This window comes from Camelus bactrianus, chromosome 6, assembly GCF_048773025.1.
Source record: "Camelus bactrianus isolate YW-2024 breed Bactrian camel chromosome 6, ASM4877302v1, whole genome shotgun sequence".
Classification (NCBI taxonomy): domain Eukaryota; kingdom Metazoa; phylum Chordata; class Mammalia; order Artiodactyla; family Camelidae; genus Camelus; species Camelus bactrianus.
The window spans coordinates 32,599,076-32,621,496 of NC_133544.1; the positions used below are offsets into that span (position 1 = coordinate 32,599,076).

Genomic DNA, 22,421 nt, shown 5'->3' on the forward strand with positions numbered 1-22,421 from the left:
ATTTCCTACAAAGGTGATTGGCTGAACAGGTTTTCAAACCAGTTTATAAAACTAAATAAAGTGTCCAAGTCGATAGGAAAATGTTAATTAACTGTAATTAAGAGAAGTGTATTACATTTGCAAAGGGTAAAGAAAACAAGAAAATGTTAAGAGAATGTTAAAATTCAAGAGTAATAGGGTTTCTTCCTTCTATCTTTTTATGGCTAGTTTTGAAAGTCTATGATTATCTTCTAAAAACTAAGCCAAGGAGCAGCCTAGATGACACAAGCAGAAGTAGCTGCAACACCCATCCCATGTTCCGCACAAAGTTACCAACTGTTGTGGGCACACACTTAATGTCCAATCACATCCTGAAACACAGGATAGAGAACTGAAAATAAAATACAGCCCCATAATAAGAACAAACTTTCTGTGAACTAACTTTACTGTATCCCAGAATAAGCAGTGCTTCTGCCTGAGCCAGACCTATTATAATTTACTCAGTGATGGAAAAAAGGCTGAAGCCTGCTTGGGTGCTTTGGTTTTGCACCTGAGTGCTGCTCTGAACTTGAGGCAGCCCTGTACCAGGAAGTGCCCTTAGGACCACACTGCTTTCCCCTATGCTGGGCAGTGGTTGGAAAACTTTTCTGAGCTTGATGGAGCCCCTTGCCAATTTGCCATAATGTGGCTGGTGCCCTAGGGTAAAGACTGTAGTGAGCTACACTCTTGGTTCTATATGTAACCCTTTTCCTGCCAGCAGAGGGACTATACTATGAGCCTTTTCAAAAGCCAGGATGTGAGCCAACCTCCTGGGGCTTTCTTGCCTGGACCCCCTCCTCTAGAAGTAAGCAAAGCAGCAATGTGTGCTGGTAAGAAAGCGGTCTGGAGTTGGGAGTCTAGGCTGTGGTTGTATAACTCACCCACGTGGGAATCAAACCCACAGGCTGTAGCTGCTAAACATGGGCTCCAAACAAAAGCAGCCACACAGAAACCCAACTGTGCTTTTTGTTTTTTTGCACCCAGCAAGCAACCCACCTTGAGGTCATAGAGGAGCTGGAAGCTGCTGGGCGCCTCAGCTGCTCTCTGGACGGCCTGAGCCAGCGCCAGGGCGCCCTTGCCCCCTTCTGCCCAGTGAGTGCACTTCACTGCATCAAAGGCCCCATGTTCTCTGGCAAGTTGGCTGACGAGATCCAGCTCGGCCTCCGTATCTGTCCTGTAAAACAGGCAGCGCTTCGTGTAAAAGCACTGATGATGGCTGGAGAGGGCAGAATGCCATGTTTTTGCTATTAAAACCCATGTGAATTACCCATGGATAAACCGACACTAATCAAGTAATAGTGCCTGGGTTTGAATTGTAGCTCCACAATGTACTATCTGGAGACTTGCAGCCAGTTACTTAACCTTTATGTGCCTTGGATTCCACATGGGTATAATGGGAATAATCACAGTACATCATTGGGATGTCATGAGGCTTAGATGGTAAGTACACGCAAAGCACTTAAAACATTCTAGGCACATCATAAGGAATCGAAAAACACTAGCTTTAAGAAATCTTTGCTTCCCATTTTGCTGTGGTTAGACCCTCAGAACAAGACCAAAACTGGCACCATGATACCTAAATGACCCACATAAGTTCTCTCTTAAATGAACAGTTCCAGCTCAATAACGATTTGTCAGGATAACATCCCACCAGACCTGGTGAAATAATGGGACTCTGTAGGGCTACGATTAGAGACCAAAAAGAATATCTAATAACCGGCCCATGTTACCCACTTCACCCAGGGAGGAGGCACCCACAGGAGCCAAATTTGACTGCAGACCCTCAGCAGGTGAGGTGCTGTGTCGCTGTGACATAAGCGGTGCCTGTAATGCGGCAGGCTCTCATCGGCATCTCCCAAAGCACAGGCTTAACAACTAACAGCAGCAACTGCAGAACGAAACGAAGCTCAAAGCAGTGCTGCACAACTTGCTCCAGGCGACGTCTGCTGGCCGTTCTCCACAGTCCCCAGGACGCTTACACGCTGTACTCACTTGAAGGCATTCACAGCCACTACTACTGGAACTCCAAACATTCTGGCATTTTCAATTTGTTTCCTCAAGTTACTGAAGCCTTTTTCAACCAGCTCCAGGTTCTGCAGAAACAGCAAAAGGTCTGTGAGGTCAGAGAGCAGGACTGAAAACAGTTGCCAGTTCTTCTTAAGAGGGAAACTGTCTCCTTGAGCCAACAGCCACTCACTGTCAGGACAAGCGGCCAGAGAGCAGAGGTGCGGATGCGCTTCTCGGGCCACAGTGAGTTGCGCTCCAGAGCCTGCCACGCTGGAGTGGGGCTGGTGTATCTGCTGTCAGCCCACCGAATCTTAACACCTTATTTGCTGTTTGAAGGGCATCAGCTGCCCTTGAAAAAATTCTACTTATAACCCGTTTTATAGATTGTATGTACTTAGACGGTACAGTGATACAAACTGACTCTATTCAGCATGGCATAGGCCCTTCCATCAGAAGATACAGTGCCTGGTATTTGTCAGAAAACGTGGAGTCATCAGTGACGCTTTCAAAGGTTTTTAATGAACTCAACTATAAACCTTCCTGTGTCAGAAATAGGATAAATATCAACTTCAAGAAGCAAATACTATGAAATTTTAAAGGAAAGTAATTAAGGAAACACTTTAAAATATGCTTCCTGGAGCACTGCCTGCAGCATTGGAAAATTGCAAACACAAACCTCCTTCAATAGGGGACTGGCCAGTGAATTATGATATATGCACTCCATAAATATGTATCACACAGATGTTATGAAAAGTAAAATCATCTGTATTAGCGTGGAACCATTCAAAGATGTACTAAAACTCCAGAACTATGAAGAGCTTAATTCCATTTTTGGACAAATACAAAAATATATGTGTATATTCAGGAAATTTTTTAAAATGTTGAGATATGCACCAAACTGTTAAAAGGGGACTCAAATCATATATATTGTATTCTTGTATTGTTTAATTTTTCTTATACAAAGGGTACGTATTATGTAAGTTTAAAATCCATATAAAAATACATTAAATATTTTTCAAATGAAAATGTCAGTCTTATACAAAAGTATGTACATTAGATTGTGAGTAAAAACCCAGCATTAATAGTGCTTGGTTTGTGGTTTCCATAATACAGCAGAAAAAAAGGGTAAGTTTAAGGCAGAAAACAATTGAGATCATTATAAACATGATTTATACTTTTCTTCCCTTTAATAATTGAAAACTGAGATTAGAATTTAGTTGGTATTTTAAAGGGCACAGCTAATTCCTTACTTCTAGTCACACAAAAACCAATTAATATGTAGGACTGATTGAGAACAGTTTTAAATAAGCAGAATTTCTTAAATGAAGACACCAGCTGGGCCAGTTAGGGGCAGTCACTCTAATTAGACACAGGAAAAGGCTGCGGGGTGGCAGGAGGGCCAGATCTGTGAATTCCCCTCCTACGCATGAATCAGACAAATGACCATAAAAGGCAAATCATAACTCAGGAGACAAGCAGACTCAAGGCACCAGTAGTTCTTTTCTAGCTGCTTTTGAATCACTTCATCTGGGGGCTGAACAGTGACCCTGTACTGCTTGACAATTTAAAAGCCTCCCAAAAAGGCAGAAATCATAATTAACAGCGATAGCGGCCGACCTTACCATCTCATACAGGGGCCCTTCTCTTGCCGGACCACCCCAAACTGGTGCTAGAGATGTTTCTTTGATGGGAAATGATATAAATATGAAAAGGCTCATGCTCCCAATTCTTCTTTGAGCTCCCGCTTGATGTCATAAACCAAATTAGCTCATGAAAATTTTGCCTAGAAAAATAACCAGGATGCTGACCATATCTCAGCCCTTTAATATGGATTTAAGTCTGCAGAGGAAAAAGCATTTCAAAAAAAGGCCCTACTTGCTTCTAAAACGAATGGTATTTGGAAATCAACCAGCCAATGCAGGGAAGACTAGGAAACTTCCATCGTCTAGGGCAGGGTTTCTCAAGTGCAGCACTAGACATTTTGGGCTGAGCATTTCTTTGTAGTGGGGATTGGCCTGTGCATTATGGAATGTTTAGCAGCCATCCCGGGGCTCTACCCACAGGATGCCAGTGGCAACCCCACCTCGAGTTGTAACAATCAAAAACGTCTCCAGACACTGCCAAATGCTCCTGGGTGGGGGTGGGGGGGAATTGCTCCAGACTGAGAACCACCCACCGGTCTAGGAGAGTGGTCTTACTGACATCCTATGTGGGCAACTGCTGTATGAGGCCGCTCTTCCTGTTTCCTCTAACAGCTCTGCAGCACACCGAGGGCCATCGGCATCCCTTGCTCCGAGGTGCTTCCCTGGGTCACAGTGACAGCCCTGCTCATTTCTAAATGGGTCAGGCTGAGAAATGTGGATTCAGCATGTGGTGCTTTCTAGGACAAATAATTAGAAATGACTGCAGTTACCTCCTCTATGTAAGCCTTGGGAAGAGGAAGTCCAGCAGTCACCTGGAAGGAAAAGAAGCAAAGTCAGAGGCATTTTCCATTTACAATTAGACTTTAGCTTAAAATGGTGCTTTGCCCTGTGTTAAAGGCCAGAAGCTGCAGGCTTAGGGGGATACACAGTAGTAGGAGGCTGTTTTCTGCCCTAAGGATTAGAGCATATGACCAGTTCTACAGCACAGAACAAAAATAACGGCTTGGAGCAGAGTGGGAGACCTTTGTGGCCTGAACTGAGGAGGTGAGAAGAGATGGCTCTAAGGCGGCGGGCGGGGGAAGGGATGTGCTCTCGCGGGGCAGTTACCCCAGTGAGGGACGCGGACAGCAGTAGGGGTGGGAGCAAAGGTGAGTGTAAGGAGAGAGACAGCTGTCAGCCCTGCAAAGCCCCCCTGAGATGTCCACTGCAGCATCTGTGACACGCCCTGCGACGGGCTCAAAAGCTGGTCCATGGAGCCAGCCCACGCCTTTGTGGAGCTGAATCAGAGCGCATGAGCAACGCAAACAAGAGTGAAACACAAGATTTTCTTTCTCTACAGGCGCTCACTATTACAGAGGTACCTGGTGGGGCAGCCCTGCTGCATCCACAGGGAAGTGCATGGGGGTGAAGGTGCCGACTCCAGGGACCCACTGTGGGCAATGAACAGTGATTAAGAAGCCTTCAGCTTGGTCAGCTCCCATTCCTCAGAGACAGTGCGGCACTCCAACTCCAAAAGGGGCCCCAGAGAGGCGGGGTGGGAAGCAGGGCCCTGAGGCTCACGGAGCTCCACGAGGTCCCCTGAGCAACAGGTGTGGCTCCTTGTTGGAGCTGTGTGGAAAGCTCTCCATTCAGTACTGCCCAGCGTACACAGTCACATTATTTTTCAGACAGTGACACTGGGAGGAAAGGAGGGAAGGAGGAAAGTGACCTCATGGCGTGAGGGTGAGTGAGGGGGTGTGAGACAGAGAAATGTTGGTTCTGATCAGGAAGAGAAAGGAAGTCCGTCCTGCACTCCTGGGAGAAAGGGGCATCCTGGGTTAGGAGAGCTCCTGGTGCCCGCAGACAAGTAGGACTGGAGAGGTGTGCTGGGGTCAAGATGGCCGTGGCTCACACTGCGTGGTCTGGGGACCTAATCCTTTCATGGGGCCCAAGAGGTCAAGGCTATTTCCGTAACAATTCTAAGATATCATGGCTCTTTTCGCTCTCATTCTCTCACTGAGTGTATGATGCACTTTCCCAAAGATTATGTAACATGTGATAACAGATCAAGTGCAGAAGATGAGAATCCAGGGATCTTCCATTAAGCAAGACACTGAAGAGATCTGAAAAATGTACAATGCCTAGGTGTTTTGGAAAATACAGTCACTTCACTGTAAAAAATGCTGTTTATGTTAATATTTGATTTCTAATATAGTAAATACCAGTAGACATAACCCACTGAGCCAAAAGTGTAAAGAAGTTCTGAGACCAAAATTCTTGAGAACTGCTGTGTTAGGAAACCCTGATCACTGCACTAAGAAGTACTGACTTTCTTCTGCAGGTGAGGGAAAACTCATTTCTCAAGTTACAAGACCAGCTCCTGGAGGACAGGAATTTAATACTTCTTCAAATACTTTCTGAAAACTAGCACCATTTCTTCACATGCAGGCACTGAAGAAAAAGAGTTAAAGTAAGAGAACACAAAGTACAATTTCTAAGCAGTATGAGTTTCAGGAAAACACAAAGCTCAGGTCGGAGCTGAAGATAAAGTGTCCTAACCTCTGTTTCTCCCATCACCCGGAGGCTGTCCTGAGCATCCCTGCACTCCTCCTTCCCCGCCGACTCCAGGCGGTCCGTGGTCCTGCCCAGCACGCACCTCTCAAGAAGGGGCTGACCTCTAGCTCGGCTAAATGGTTTGCTTGGCTGGCTGCCAGTGTCACCATTTAGAGGGAAATGGGACTCAGAATTTAAAAGGACAGTCTGAATATAAAGGAGTTTTTGTAAGTATAGAGAAACATGTGTCCTTGGAGGGGCCGAGATATTATCAGATGTTTTCCTCAGAAAGGCAGGCCGTGAAGGCAGCCTGGGCTCCGTTAAAACACTGAGAGCTGGGCTGCCTGTGAGTGATGAGGCAGCCCGCACAAGTGCTGTCTGAACACCCCCTGCTTTCGGCATCCTATTCATCGTGAGGCTGAGAGCAGCTTAATGAAGAAACAGGCACAAGTCATCCAGCTTCCTTCAGAACATTTCTGAGAATCCAACTCCTCCAACTCCTGATCCTCACCGTGGGGCCGCCTCCGTGCATCTTCAGAGCCCTGACAGTGGCAACAAGCACCACCACGTGAGGGCGGAGGCCCGAATACCGGCACTTGATGTTAAAGAACTTTTCCATTCCAATGTCTGCTCCAAATCCTGCTTCGGTCACTGTAAGTGAGGAGAAACGCAACTAAAAATGCCATCCCAACTCCCTGGATGTTATAAGAAAAGCAGTCTCTCACTGATTTCGCACAAGTACTCACCTACAAACCCTTCAGGACCAACAAGCTTGAGTGCGACCCGGTCTGCGATGATGGAAGAATTCCCGTGCGCGATGTTGGCGAACGGCCCCGCGTGAACAAACACTGGAGTGCCCTGTGGATATTGAGACGTCATGAGCAAAGATGCCAATCCTGCTTCAGAAGGGATGACACGGCCCAGGGGACAGAAGTTAGCTATAGAATCCTAAAGAAGAAGACTTCCCATGGGAAAGTATGAGGCTGCCTCTCTTTATTTTTCAGTAAAGTCCCTGTCACAACTGTGAGAAAGGACAGGAAGAAAGGGATGAGCAGGGAGAGAAGGTCTCAGATCCCTGAGAACAGTGGGCTTTACCACCACTCCGCTCCAAATGCAGGAAAACAACCCGGGAGGGCGGGAGTCACTCTGCTCACCTCAAGTGTCTGCATGAGATTGGGCTTGATGGCGTCCTTCATAAGCACCGTCAATGCCCCACTCACTCCCTAGAAAACAAAAGTAAGAGTCATCGATTCCTACCAACAAGAAAACCAAGCCAAAATCAACATTCTTATGTCTTCCCTCTTTAACCATCTTGGACCAATTAGCACTTTTACCTAAACTAGACCATCCATTCATTTGTTTATTTATTTTGGGATATAATATGAAGTTACCAATTATCTTAAGGGAGAACAGAGAATGAAAATGACATCTGTATGTAAATTCTGGAAAGACAGGGAACCCTGGTAACGAACACCTCAGTCAAGCTCTGCTGCTGACCCACGTGGGGAACCCACTTTAGACCAGTTCCCAGAGTCTGGAACTACATGTAACTCTAGTGTCTGGCGGAGACGGCTGTAAACCAGATTCAGTATGCGTCTCCTGGGCCTTAGACTGAAAATCCACCCAGGAGTTCAACACTAACTCGTGCATTATGTCCCTCTTTTAAGCCATCCAACCACAGATAAACAAACCGGTATCAAAGTAAGATAAAGCTGTATTCACTTATATTCAGTTTTAATGAGTTTCTAAGTTTCTAGTTTAGGTATAAAAATTTAAAACAATTTCCTTTCTTACACATATTAACTGTGAAAACTGGAAATTACTATTGCCCCACTTTTCTGAATTCATCTATCATACCGCTAACCACAGGCCAACCATTTTGGTGCATATCAACACAAATATGCTTTAAAAAAAATTAATCCATAAGATCATCTCATTCCAAACTTCATAATCCCATGTAGACTGTTCAGAAATAATCTCGAAGTGGACAAGCCTAGTAGGATCATTAGAAGAACCGGCTGAGTCATTCCCGATGTGAATATGGTGCCAACGAGCCTCTGCCAAGGGTCCCCTGTGCTGGGAGGCCTGCCACGGGGAGGGGCCACGGTGTGACTCCAACTCAGCTCAGAGGGCCTCACTTGGACTCTCGATGCTCTCTAAACTGGAGTCGTGCAGCCTCTTTTGGAAATACTCACAGGCTGAAGATACTGCTCAAACCACCTGAAACCTGTGGTCTGTTACTGGAGCATACCGCCTGTCACTCACTATGAAGTATTTTTTATAAACGTCATAATTATCTTTTAAATAGCAAGATCGTATGAATTTATTAATTTCAGCAGCTTAAGTACGGCAGTTTTTGTTATCGGTCACGGCTGAGACATGCTGGGACAATAGACACAGATGCGTCACCAAGTCTAGAGCGCCAGGGCACCCACCAGGTCTTCAGTGCTGATGGGCTCCCCTTTCTTGCTGGATGCCACCACCATTTTGCTCAGTCTCTCTCTCATGTCTTCTAGAGAACTGGTGAGAGCCAGGACAGCCATGATTTCACTGGCCACAGAGATATCAAACTGGGTCTGTCGGCAGGGAAAAGACACAACAGGGAAAACCGTGTTAAACCAGACATGTGAACTGCGAAAGCAATCTGTGTTTGCACCCGAGACCCAAACAAATAGCTTAAAAGGACAGAATAAAATAGTACGCAAATAACTCAATGAAAATAACCCCCCAATAGCAAAAACTTGTAATTAATTATTCCAAGACCTTGAGTAATCAATTTTTACAAATAAATGTTCCAGTAGGACCAATAATCCCCATGAAGGCAGCTTATAATCATGTGATTACGGTTTCCCTAACATACAAGGGAACAGCACTGAAGCTCTTACACCAAAGAGACATACTATGAAATGGCCACCAAAAAGCAGCAGTTTTAATCAATTTAGGTACAAGGATATTTACTCGGGGCTCTCCACCTTCAGGAAAAAAATGAGGGGGGAAAACATACAGGTGACAATGGGATCTACTGCAAAAGCTGTCAGGAGTGCTCAATACCCCACACACCTACTCACTCACATTTTAAAAGGGAGGAGGCAGAACAACACCTGGCAGTATCAGTGCACCGGGAGAGGATGGAGGAGGAGAGAGGAAGCAAGGACCTCGTTCCCATGAGCTGATGTACTTGGAAAGGAACAGATAGTTACCATCCGTGTGTGCCCCTTCTCCGTCGGAGCCTGTCCAATTGTGATCTTCCTCAGGAATCTATCGTTGGTATCCAACACTACAGCATAAAGAGGTTAGGAAGAAAAGATACAGTAGGAAGGGAAGACACAGTAGATTCAGTAGAAAGTAGAAAGAGAAAAGGACCATAAAGGTAAAGGAACCAGCAGAACTTTAAAGCAACAAGTCCAACTTAATGACCATCTATCAATAATTTGATTTTAAACTTAATGGTAAAGCTAGAATATGGGTCCAAGTTAAGTACTGATGCTCACATACCACTGATGTACAGGAATTAAAGACAGGAATGTGGAGTGGCTTGGTTTTATTCTGCCTAGAAAATTTGAACAATTAACTAGAAATCTGGAATCTATTTCAAAGCGTATTTCATAGCCCATGAAAAACAGGGCAAGCCATAGTTTTTCAAAAGGCCGAGGTCTGCATTGTTCTGTGGGATGACTCACTGACCTTACACACTCCTGAGACAAAAGGGCCATAAGCACAGGGCAAAGACAATGCCTTCTGAAGTGGGCTGGGTAACAGCCCTGCTTTTTCCTTCAGTGCAGTTAGAAGAAATAATTTCCGTTCTGATGCCAGAGTAATTATCCAATTGCATACCCTTGGAAAACATGGCAAAGATCAACCTACTAACTAAACTTAACCCTCCTCCTACATCGAACTACTGTGAATTTCAGTGTTTTCCCAATTTTGTTTTTTATATTACATGCCAAAAATAACAACAAAACATATAATGAACAGCAGCAAACCAGTTCGCACTCTTTTAGGGTAGGTCAAAGCGGAGAGGCATTTTTAAGGTACTTGGCAACATGCCAAGTTATTTTTCATAAAGACTGTAATAATTTAAACACCAAAAGCAGTGTCGTATACAGCACTTGGACACACACACACACCCCCATCTGATAAGTGAAGTATGTAATGTGTTATTGGAGCCTACCCTTATTTTTCAAAAACAGAACAAAATTTTAAAAAGTATCAAGTTCCTTATATCTAACTTCTCTGTATGAAGCAGCCAGTCAACGGGTATGATCCATATTTTTGTCTGCTTCTACTTTCTTAGAAAGCATGAATTTTCATAAAGCAAAGGAAAACTGAATGAGATACTAAATTTTCAAAACAGATCTTTAGCTTATTCCTCAAAATATTATATTATGTGTCTAAAGCTACTGAAGCAGAGAAATAGCAGTGTTGAGTTAGATATTACGAGTTGCCTTAAAAATGTCAGTAGCTAGCACAGTTACTGAGCCAATGACAATCACAAAAAAAGTCAATAAATTGGTTGTCAGCTGTATTCTGCGCATTGGATGAAAAGTCCTTCTCAGCAGTGATAGAGTTAGGTGGATACGCTGTTGGTACAAAATAAAACTCTAAGCCATGCTAATTGTACATAGAGAAAAGCAACTCATGGTGGTGAAACCGGGCAACTCACTCAATAACCTGTTAAGTGTTTAAACCTTGAAGGCTGCCTACTTTGTTACAAGAAAGTTTAATAAAATGAGGTAAAAATGAGAAAAATCAAGTCACTTATGCCAGACGAGAGCGCTAAGACTAAAGGACAACATGATTCAGGAAGTGATTCAACATGACTTCTCTACTTCATGACACCAAAACTTCTTGCATAAAATGAAATTTGCAAGATGTTATTTTTGGTTTATGCATGAACTTCTGTAAAGCCAATCTCTTCACACCAATCAACACTGAACAGCCAGCAAAACGTCCGGCTAACCAAACGAGAGGAGGTTTGATTACACCTAAAAAGGGGAGAGATTGATGGAGGTAGTCGAAAAAAATGATCAAGTTGCCATCTTAATCAGGCCTTAACTACAAAAATACCAACACGCAAGCTTCTGGACCTCACATTTTACCAACTCTTAGGGAGGGCATGGGGCGTGCAGTATAACCAGACCAGTGGCGGGCAGGGGGAGTTGGGGGGTGTTGTGCACTGCTCTGGTACCTCTTTGCCAAGTTATAGTTTCCGGATCAATGTCCAGTCTTGCAAATCTGTTTATCTCTTCATCTGTCAGTGTGGTAGGGTCGGTCTTTTCGATGCCTAGTCTCTGAAGAGGTAGGGAAATTAAAACAAAAATAAGACAAAACAAACAAATGTACACCAAATTAAAAAAAGAAATTTATCCCTATCTCCAGATAGGGTCCCCTCTAAGGAAATACGAACCCTATTAAATTCAGAAGGGAAAACTATGATCCTTTCGGTTAAATGTGTTTCCCACTCACACAAGTACAAAGGTATTATTAACACAATTGTCCCTGTCACTGGGCACCAGAGCATGTCCCTAAACCAAAGCCTTATGTAAGCACAGTGACCAAAAAGCATTGTACCCAATTCATTGTATGCAGATATAATGAAAGGAAAAGATGTTCAAAGCTTTTTCAATCAGTTGAGAATCCCCATTCGATGCAAAATTAGGAAGGGCAAAAATAAATATCCACAATAGAAATCAACGTAAATCACTTCTGCATGCTTTTGAAGTAGCACTACTCTTTCACTGCCTTCTTACTGTTTCAAAAGGCACAAGAAGGGTTTGGCTCTTCCTCCTCATAGAACTTGGGAATTCGTTTATTTACAAGGTGTACCATGGTCACATCCTGAAATGGAAAGTGCTTGTAAAATGTATTCTCTTTTTCTTATAACTTGAGGTAGATCTGAGTGGGCCCAGCAAGCCCTTCTCTTCCCATAGGTCCTGTGTGGTGAGGACTTTGTTTTAAAACCTCAGGTGTGTCATCAGAGCTGGTGTTCACTGGCTTGTCAAATAGCCTCCACAAGCCTGGCACGTGACACTGTTTACAGAAGTCAGCAAAATCCTGAGTCATTAAGCCAAGAATCTGCTGTTGACAACCCACTCTTGACTGAGCACCCGGGGACTAGCTGATAACAGTGCAAGAGAGGATGCTTAGGGACCGGGAAACAGGAGACTGAAGTTCTAGTTCCAATCCGACAAGGGGTGCTGTGGCCGTGGACAAGTCCTTTGATGTTGAATGCCAGAGCTTCTTAACGGATCATTTTTTTAAACATCTAGTCCAGCCCCTCCCCACATCTGACAGAAAGTTCCATCAGCAAAGGTAAGATTAAAAGTTGCCTGCTCTTTCCATGGCACTTGCTGCCTTGCAGAACACAACTCTTACAAAACAGGGTAAGAACCGACTTACCTCATGCGTAAGATTCTAGGGGGGAGTGTGAAAACAAAGAGAAGCTAAGAAATATCAAACTGTATAAATGTCACTTTTTCTTAAGTCCAGAGAAGAATGCATATATTTAAATATAAATCATGACAGAATTGTAAAGCAGGTAGGGCAAAATGTAAACTATTTCTGCATCTGGGTAAAGGGGAGCATCACGGAGTATTCTCACAGCATCAAAATACTAAGTTGCAAAAAATTAAAGTGAGTGTTAACTATTATTGATAATAAGGCAGCACATACCGGTGAGTGAATGCGTACCTGTGCCAGGCAGTCTAAAGAATATTTATAGATACATAAAATCTCCTTCATATGTAAAAGTAACACAGAAATATATTTTTGAGTTTTATTTTTAAAATCCTCCTGTGCTATCCCTTTTTGGTCATACCTTCCCTGATCCATAACTTCTGGCACCCGCTGATCTGCTCTGCATCACTATTGCTTTGTCTTTTTAAAGAATGTCATATACCTGGAAGCATACAGTATGCAACTGTTTGAGACTGGCTTCTCTCACTCAACGTGCCTTTGAGATTCATCCAAGTTGTTGTGTGTATGAACAGTTCATTCCTTTTACTGTATAGACATACCAGTTTATCTGTTCACCCACCGTGGGACATGTGGGTTGTTTCTAGATTTTGGAAATTATCAGTAAAGCTGCTAAGAAATTCATGTTTTTGTATGAACACAAGTTTGTATTTCTCTTGGCTTAACACCTAGGAGTGGAATTTCTAGGCATATGGTACATGTATGTTTAATGACTATATATTTGTTACAGGAAGTCAAATAAAATAGAGAAGTAACCACTCTTGATTAAGGTCCTGATGCTGGGAAGAGCAGGTATTCAAACTGCTGTGCTGGCATCCTGACTCCTATATGCTATAAAGGAAGTGTCACTCCTCTTCTTAGCTGAGAGCAGGTTGTCAGTGCTCTATTTATTCTGGGACTAACCACTAAAAATTTACAGTTAAATGAGAAACAACCTCTACCACCAATTTCTGCTATTTATATCATGACCTTATGATTATGGTTATGGATATAATTTGATGCAAAACAGGCTACCTTAAGGAGATTTTTACCTCCTTATCATTCACCCAAATTCATACTAATCAAAAATGAAGAAGAGAGACGCTTACCTGTAACCTTCGGATTTGGATATCAGAGAACGTTCTCACTCCATTTACTGATGGTACCAAACGATTAAAGAGAGCCTTAAGAAAAAGGAGGAAAAGGGCTGTTAAATGAGAGGAACCACAATGCCGTTATCGGCACTCGAGGGCCCCATATTAATTCAGTGCTTTAAACCCTTCACAAGTGCCCTGCGGCCTCAGCAGCCTACCTTGTCTGTCTGGGTCTGTTCGTGGAACATCCGGGCGTCGATGGCTGCAGCAACGAGGTTATTCGCTGCAGTGATGGCGTGGATGTCACCAGTGAGGTGGAGATTAAACTACAAAAGGGCAGAGGCCACATCAGCCTTCCAAGGTCTCTGCATCTTTCCAACATCACTGTACTGTAACCAAACCAATCCCTACACTAAAGCCAGTGGGAAAAGGATGGCAGCACAGCTAGCGGACAAACGCCCAACACAGATAGCTCTTGAGAACAAATTACTATGTGTCCCCAGAAGGAACTGTGATTTTCAATAAGAGACAGGTCCAGTAGCCACAAATGCCACACCACCGGGATCAACGGCAACACTGGATGAGTAAGAACACTCACACCCTCTGAGCAGTGAGCAAGCAGCACACCGGATCAACCCAACTCCACGCCTATATGTTGCTCCCAGTGCGTAGTTATTACTCTGAATTCACTTCATGTTGGTTTGTCCCTATCTCATGCTTTATCTGATCACCTGCTTAAAATGACTATTTCCACTGAAAGCCAGACTTTGAAGTCCTTGTCATGTTAAAAAAACTAAGCAGTTTAAAAATTAGCAAATTGAGATTTTTTTTTCCTTAAGTGTTGCTTCAGCTACAAGTCATTTGTCCACTAAGACCTTAACAAAAAAGGTTAATCTTGGAAAGGAAAACCTATTAAAAAAAAAGTCTACTTCAACGAAATCCCGGATCACATTACCTCTTCCATTGGAATGACCTGTGAGTAGCCACCGCCTGCAGCGCCACCTAGAGGACACGTCAAGGGTGAGGACTCAGGTTAAGCATGTTTCTCCATGACTTGGATATCAAATAAAAGCAAATCGGTTTTCATCACTGCTATGCATATTATTTTATTTACTTTTTCCAACCATTTGGACAGATTTGATCAAGTGTTTCCTAATTTTCTTTATCAAGCTAAACCATTTGATCTTGTTCATGCTGAATAGTGTCTCAGTTGGATCCGAATCTAACTGATGAAACCATGAACACATACATAACCTACTCACTATCTTTAGAAACAGGTGCCCCGTGATTCCTACCATGTGTTAAAAGACCCAGCCTACAGTTACATAAAAGCAGACCTGTTCAGTTTCCTACTCTTATAAACACTACTCTGACATTTTAAAAAAAGAATATTTAAAATACACACACCAACAGAGACTGCAATTCTTCCTAAGTAGGACACACATTTTAGAAAACAGCTTAACTGCTAGATTTTTGCTGGCCCATTTGGATTATTAACCAAAAGTCAGTTAAAAAAAAGTGTCCAGGTTATCAGGTTATCAGTGAGATAAAAGTCAATTTGAGGTAATGGTTTTTTGTGTGGGCTTTTTTGCGAGGCAGAGATCACGCAATGAAAATGGGGCAATTCGTGTTAAGAGGAAAAGCAGAGCGCTGGGTTCAATAAGCAGAACAAGGAGGGAGGGTATAGCTTAGGGGTAGAGTGAGTGCTAAGCATGCACGAGGTCCTGGGTTCAACCCCCAGTGCCTCCACTAAAATAAACAAACAAACAAATCTAATTATTATCCCCCCCCCAAAAAAAACCAAACAAAAAGCAGAACAAAGGGAAAGGCTCATTCTGAATTAAAAGGGGCTTGTTAAGACAAGCTCAAAAGCAGAACTAAGTTAACACACTTGGCTAAAGAGGGGCAAAAGTGTACCCTGTGTAAAGATTCATAGTAACCACTAGAACAAGCAGGTATGTGACACCCTAACACTAAGCAAATGACAAAGCTAACGCTGAGAACCTATTACAATCAATAATAATCTGAATTAGAAGAACACCATGCTGCAGTCATCAAAAACTGATGGCAAAGTACGGTTACTGATGTGTTTTCATCTCATCAGAAGAAATGCTGTTTTAGAGCTTGAAATAGACCCGGGGGCTCCCTCTGGTACTTGAAGACAGTGCCTTGACCAAGTTACCTCTGAAGTCCCAGATGCCACTGTAAGTGGTGATAATACTACCCTATATTAGAAAATAAAACAACTGGCAAAGACCGCTTAGCACAAAACCTGGCACAAAGCTTATATTTAATAAGCAAAGGCTTTTCTTACTCCCACATGGGAAACATCTGTAGGGTCTGTCTTTGTCTCTAGAAAGTCAGCATGGTGATCAGTCTCTGTGATTACCTTCACTGTTACTGTGACAGCTGACTATCAGTCAAACGAAAGGAAAGCATCCCTGTAACTGAATCGCTTTGCTCTACACCTGAAACTAACACTGTGAGTCCATTACACTTCAATAAAAAATAAAATTAAAAAAGATACAAGGCTATATTGTAAGGCATATTTTATAATAACTTTAAATGGAGTATAATCTATAAAAATACTGTATCACTATGTTGTATACTTGAAACATACTAGTCTAATAGTGTAAATCAATGATACTTCAATAAAAAATGAATTGAAAGGGTATAGCTCAGTGGTAGAGCACATGCCTAGCACACGGGAGGTCCTATGTTCAATCTCCAGTACCTCCATTTAAATAAATAAATAAATAAACATAATTACCTCTCTGCCCAAAACAAACGAACAAACAAACAAACGAGTTTAAAAAAAATTTTAAAGAAAGCATCCCTGGCTACATGTTACCCATCCCAGGGAATCCCTGTGCAGTGCCAGACAGTGGCAGCAGCAGCGGGGGTGATCTGATGAACGCCATCACCAAAAACACAACAGGGGGTGAGAGGAAGACGGTCCCAGTGCCTGAATGAGTTGAAGACCCCCTAGACACTCACAGGCTGAGGGGGCCCGAGGAATGGAGGAGGGGCAGGTGCCCCTTGGCCAGCCAGGTCTGGTCCCACTAATACCTTTTATTCCGAAGGTGGGGCCCTGTGAAGGCTGTCGCACGCATGCGAAGACGTTCTGATGGAGATGGGCACCGAAGGCCTGCACCAGCCCAATCGTGGTTGTGCTTTTCCCCTCGCCCAAGGGTGTTGGAGTTATTCTTCAAGATGAAATCAAAAGAGGAAAATTAAATTTATGTGAATTAAATCCATGTATCACTAAGTCAGGTCTAACAGATGCTGGAGAATGACTCTTAATCTGAATAATTAGAAAGATGAAAGGCATGAAAGTGATCTTTTCTGAGAGTCTTAGTTGTAACTTCCCCTCAGTTTTAAATTAAAAAAGACTTCTGCACTTCAGCTCTTCTGACTGCAAGGGGCAAATATAATTTACCTTATAAGAGATATTGCTACAATTTTAATTTCTCAATTTAGTCTCAGAAACTAGCTTTTATATGTATATAACTCGGCCAAGCAAAAAGAAAGATGAATGTTCAAAAGGACTACAGAATTAATGAATTTTGGGTTAAAAAAGGCAATCCCATCTGAAGACCAGGTTTTAAGACCCAAATTCTTCCACTTACTAGATGAATAACCTTGGCAAATTTTCTCATCTCTGCAGCATTATACTCTACTCTTACCTCACAGGGTTGCTGTAAGAATCAAATTAAATACATGTGAAAATGCTAAAACTAAATTAAAGGAACCTCTACATATACATGCTACATGCAAATGAAACCCCTGGTAATAATAATCAGGACTAATATTAAGATTCAATTGAAAAAAAAAGAGAAAGATTCAATTGGCAAAGGAACATTTAAAAACCATACCCGGTCACCACCACGTATTTCCCGTCAGGCTGGTGTTTCAGGCGTTCCAGCGCTGACAGCAGGACTTTGGCCTTGGTTTCACCATACAATTCTACCTCTTCAGAGAACAGACCAATTTCTCGAGCCAGGTTACCAATGGGCTTTGGCTTGCAAGCCCGTGATATATCGATGTCACTTAGAAGAAACACAGAAAATATGTATCAATCTTTATCCACTGGATTCAATTAATCCCATCCTACCCACCCCAACCACTGGTGGTGCTTTCTGAGGGGGCATACACACAACCAGGGCCTCCATCAGCTAAAAACCCACAGTCCGCAGAGGTTCAAAGTAGTAAAATTTTATTTTCACCTTGGCACGGGTGTCTTGAGGTTAAGTTTGTTATACTGAATGATCCACTTTCCCGGCTTACATTTCTCCAGGAAACGCTTTGCACTCTCTACCGTGCTCTAAACAAAAGGACACAAATGGAACTGAGAAGAGGTGATGGTTTTAACCTCCATCTCAATTCCTAATCCCAGTCACTCAAGTTTAATCACAAAATGAACAGCTTCATGATCCGCCTATTAACATGCTTCGATTCTAGGCCAGAGTCTACAGGCAGCTTAAATGCCCTGGGCTGCCTGCCTCTCCCCCGCCAGCTGGTGTGTGCTAAGAAGGGCAAGAAGCCAAAACACACTGAGCAAAGCCAGGGTCTTTGCACTTTTCTTCCCCTGAAGTTATCACATTCCAGAGTCAATGAAAATCGTGCTGCCCCTGCTTTCCTCCATGTGTATGACCGATTCAACCTCTCAGTTCTTCCATTCCCTTTTTTACTTCAGAAGATTCCCATCCTTACTTAGACTCTGAGTAGGTCCTTCTGACATTTCCATGTGGGGAGAAAAGCAGTACCTGGAATTCTGTCTAGAACTATTACACAAACTTCCATTCACACCCACCTCCATTAGCATCGCCACTGTCATGGGCCCAACGCCTCCAGGAACGGGGGTGATGAAGCTCGCCCTCTCCTTGGCCTCGTTGTATGACACGTCACCCACAACTCTCCTCCCACTTGCTTTTGTATTGTCTGGTCAAGAGGGAAAAAAATCAAAGCACAGCCTCAGAATCACAATCCTGGTGTTTATTTCTAAGTTAGGTGATTAACTACAACAGCTTGCTCCAAAATCTAAGTCGAGTTTGGGGTGTGTAGTCCCATCTGGTTCAAGTGTCGACTTTACTCAAAAGCCATGGGATGACAGGTATTCGCTATTTCCTAGGGATAAATTTATTTTACCTGCAAAATTCCACAAGATGCTTCAGTGGTTTCTCAAAACCAGGTGAATTTTTTTTTTATTCTTAAAGCCAATCACCCAATATATAATGAGCACCTTTTAAAATGTTAATTTGCTAAGGCCTTCAAAGGAATTTTTTGGGTGCACAAAGCTCCAACTATATCACAGCTGCCAGATACTGTTTCTACAGCAACTGTCAGCATTTTGTAAGTTCCAGGCATGAGCTGGAGGAACAATTTAACATCCAATTCCAAAGACGAGCAGCTACTTAAATGTATGCAAAAGGCAAAGAATATAATTACACTTCCCTTAAAAGGATACCAGAACAACTACAAATCTTACCAGCAAAGAAGAGCTATTCAAGAGAACAAACCCCATGATGCATCATTGCTCATGCACACCAAGTACACCCTACCCTTGGCTTCAGTGCACTTCCGGGAGGGGCTGGGGACAGAGCTAGACCTTTTGGCTCTAAGGCTTCCAAGGCAGGATCTGGTAGGATCTTAGCCACTTCATCTCTTTGATCAGATCGCCACAAAGGAGAAAGGAAGCTTCATAGTTCAACCAAAAAGCCAGAAATAAGTGACCTAGGCTCTAGGATCAGCTCTTCCCCTAACTGCTAGTTCTCAGCCCCTGGGGGCTCCTTACCGATCAAAAGTCCAATCCAAAGGTGCAAAGAAGGATGAATACTACCTATTTCGCAAACTTGCTGAGAATCAAGTGAGAAATTGTGTATGTTTCTTGAAACTGAAGAAGCATTCTCCAAACATAAGGGTTTCTCTCCCCATCCTAGATACATAAGATATTTTCTGTATGTAATCCAAGGAACACAACTCCTTGGGAAGGCTTCAGGTTTCTAGATTATGAAGCAGCAAGCTTTTGCTATGGCAGAACATTTCCTCTCCTAACCACTAAGGCTGTTTCAAAAAGCCAAGGAAATACAGTTGAGCGCTGCCCTTTGTATAGGTTTCAATTGTCTAACCCTGAAGTTTGCTTAAAAATGTCCCTGCAGCTATTTCTATTTCGGAGTGTTAGTCACTTTCTCTGTGTGTTTCTCCATACACAGAAGACACGTCAATTACTGCACAACTTAATGCTGCACTGGGTGAGCTCAGCTCTGCTCTTTAACTCTCAGGGCTGACTTGAGTGCCCTCTGATGTAAGTACAGGGTTTCATGGGAAGTGTGATGTGGTCAGTGGACCATGTCTCAGTGAAAGTTATGGCTTCAGTAACCAACATTTTGGCTGTCTACCCCAGCCCTAGAATTTCTCTTTCAACGGGAACTATTAGTACAAATCTATTTCAGATCCAGCTGAGCCTTGACTCCTTCACATGTAATTTGGGGACCCCAGTAAGAGAGTCCAGCATAAAAGCTGCTACACTGGATAGGTTGAGACTGGATTAGGGAAGGGAGTTGTTTCCCCCTTTTATAACCCTTCCAAATAAAACACACTATTAATCCAACCCTTCTCAAATTATTTTTAGTAAGCCAAGCAGGTAGAACACTTTCACATATTTCTCTGGCCAATACTTTCTGCTCTGCACTTAAATCTTAAAAAATATTCCTTAAACGACAACTACATATCTTAATTCATCCTTAATTTGGAAAATGACTTAAGATGTTATTCCTGAATGGACCATGCAAACAATTTAAATAATCAAAACATGAATCCTTCAAGAAGTGGCCCAGCTGTGGAACATGGTATTTCAAAAATGAACATTGCAAAGAACAGTCTTCAGGTCTTCCAGGAACATGTAAGTCCGATTCTGCTGTCCTTGGGAAACAGTAACATCTAGTCTTATTGATACTTCACCTACATGCCCAGGGTCAGTAAAAGTACAGCTGACCAGGAAGGAAGATACTGCTTTGACCTAATTCACATTTTACTATCTACATGAGGAATACATTTGTGCAGGATGGTAAGTTCTGTGCGTAAGTCAACATTTCATACCTGTCTGCAAGACTCAAGAGCCCCACCTGGGTTTTGCTTCTTCCATCTCTCAAATCCAGTCCAAAAAGAAAAAAAGCCAAAAGCAGAAATATGACACAGAAGATACAAGGTTTTCAACAGAATGAGCCTGAATGCCATATTGCAAGGGCTGTAAGTGAGGCGTTGTAGGAGAGCAATTTCTTTATCATCCATTAGATAATTACAGCACAAGAAAATGAGTGATCAATTATGAGCTACTGTCTTAAAAGCATGGTACGGAGAGTGGGAGGGAGGTTAAAAACGGTGAAGGCTTGACAGTGACTAATGTTCCTGGCAGCTTAGTGTCTATATTTCAAACTTGAGATGGGAAGGGAGAAAAAAGGAATATTCTTCAACAATCCGACAGATGCAAGTGCCAGCAGTCAGAGGGCACAGGCTGGACATGGCACCGCAGAGACCACTGCCCTGAGGTACCTAAGGGCAGACTAACGGCGAAGAGCACAGGACAGCAAGCGTGAGACACCAGAGGAACACCCAGCTCTGTCGGGGGGGCGGGGTGTGCGGAACAGGGTTGGGGGAGAAGAATTTTCAAAGGAGGAGAGATCATCTCTTGCTGAAGGGCAATCAGACAAAGTCTGGAGGGAAGAATGGACATTTCGGACAGGGAGGAGGTGGGGAGGAAGTCTCTGAAAGTGAAGAGCACAGTTGAGCTTTATTCAGTTGTGCAGCCCACAGACTGGGATGGTGCTGGATACACAGAAACAGGTGCTTGATTAAAGACTGGTCCTTTCTTGGGGGTGGAAAGAGATAAATTAGAAGTTTGGGATTAGCAGATACAAACTACTATATCTAAAATAAATAAACAACAAGGTCCTACTGCATAGCACAGGAAACTACATTCAATATCTTCTAATAACCTATAATGAAAAAGAGTATATATATATATATATATATATATATATATAGATGGATAACTGAGTTACTATGCTGTACACCAGAAACTAACATAACATTGTAAACCGACTATACTTCAATAAAAATAAATCTTTTTTAAAAGGATTGTTCCTTTCTTGAACTCACAAGGTATGCATCCAAGTATTCACTGAATTGTCCTTTCAGAGTTTAAGTCTGAAAACTTCACAATGAAAGAGCAGCCTGCTCCACATGAGATTCAGGCACAGGAGCGCAGAGGACAAATGGGGCGTGCGTGGGAAGGGCACATGACCCCTTGTACGATGGTTCAAGACAGGATCCACAAAGTGCATGTGAAGAAAAAGGCCGCAGAGGTGGCTGAAACTAGCATGGGGCTAAGGAGTCTGACAAGTAACAGGGGAGAAGGAGGCTCACGGGTCCACATCAAGACCCGTGAATGTGGCAAGAGCACTCAGATGGATCTAAGTGAGAGTCAGTCGGCGGCCGGGAGACCAGGGAGAAATTCAAACACTGCATTTGGTGGAGAAGGGGACAATGAGAACAAAGAAGAGAGGGGAAAAATTTCTAATATTAAAAAATGGATTCACATATAAAACAAAAGGGAGGGAAACCGAAAGGGCTTCAGACCTGTGGGAAGGAAGAGTATCACTAACCAAACAGGGGA

The 22,421-nt window shown here is 43.0% G+C and overlaps 1 protein-coding gene across 4 annotated transcripts in view; it reads right to left on the bottom strand.

Annotated features, from left to right (window-relative positions):
* MTHFD1 (methylenetetrahydrofolate dehydrogenase, cyclohydrolase and formyltetrahydrofolate synthetase 1) overlaps positions 1–22,421 on the bottom strand; it is a 51,569-nt gene that overhangs the window by 6,697 nt on the left and 22,451 nt on the right. For all 4 annotated transcript variants that reach the window (XM_010962257.3, XM_045522094.2, XM_074365397.1 and 1 more), the window contains 16 exons: positions 18,561–18,688; positions 17,974–18,071; positions 17,623–17,796; positions 16,817–16,953; positions 14,703–14,749; positions 13,966–14,073; positions 13,763–13,837; positions 11,389–11,491; positions 9,401–9,477; positions 8,636–8,776; positions 7,355–7,423; positions 6,947–7,058; positions 6,712–6,851; positions 4,439–4,480; positions 2,011–2,111; positions 1,015–1,192 (listed from right to left, as the gene is read on the bottom strand). In XM_010962257.3, coding sequence (XP_010960559.1) covers positions 1,015–1,192; positions 2,011–2,111; positions 4,439–4,480; positions 6,712–6,851; positions 6,947–7,058; positions 7,355–7,423; positions 8,636–8,776; positions 9,401–9,477; positions 11,389–11,491; positions 13,763–13,837; positions 13,966–14,073; positions 14,703–14,749; positions 16,817–16,953; positions 17,623–17,796; positions 17,974–18,071; positions 18,561–18,688 — 1,730 coding nt within the window. The remainder of the gene's footprint in view (positions 1–1,014; positions 1,193–2,010; positions 2,112–4,438; positions 4,481–6,711; positions 6,852–6,946; positions 7,059–7,354; positions 7,424–8,635; positions 8,777–9,400; positions 9,478–11,388; positions 11,492–13,762; positions 13,838–13,965; positions 14,074–14,702; positions 14,750–16,816; positions 16,954–17,622; positions 17,797–17,973; positions 18,072–18,560; positions 18,689–22,421) is intronic.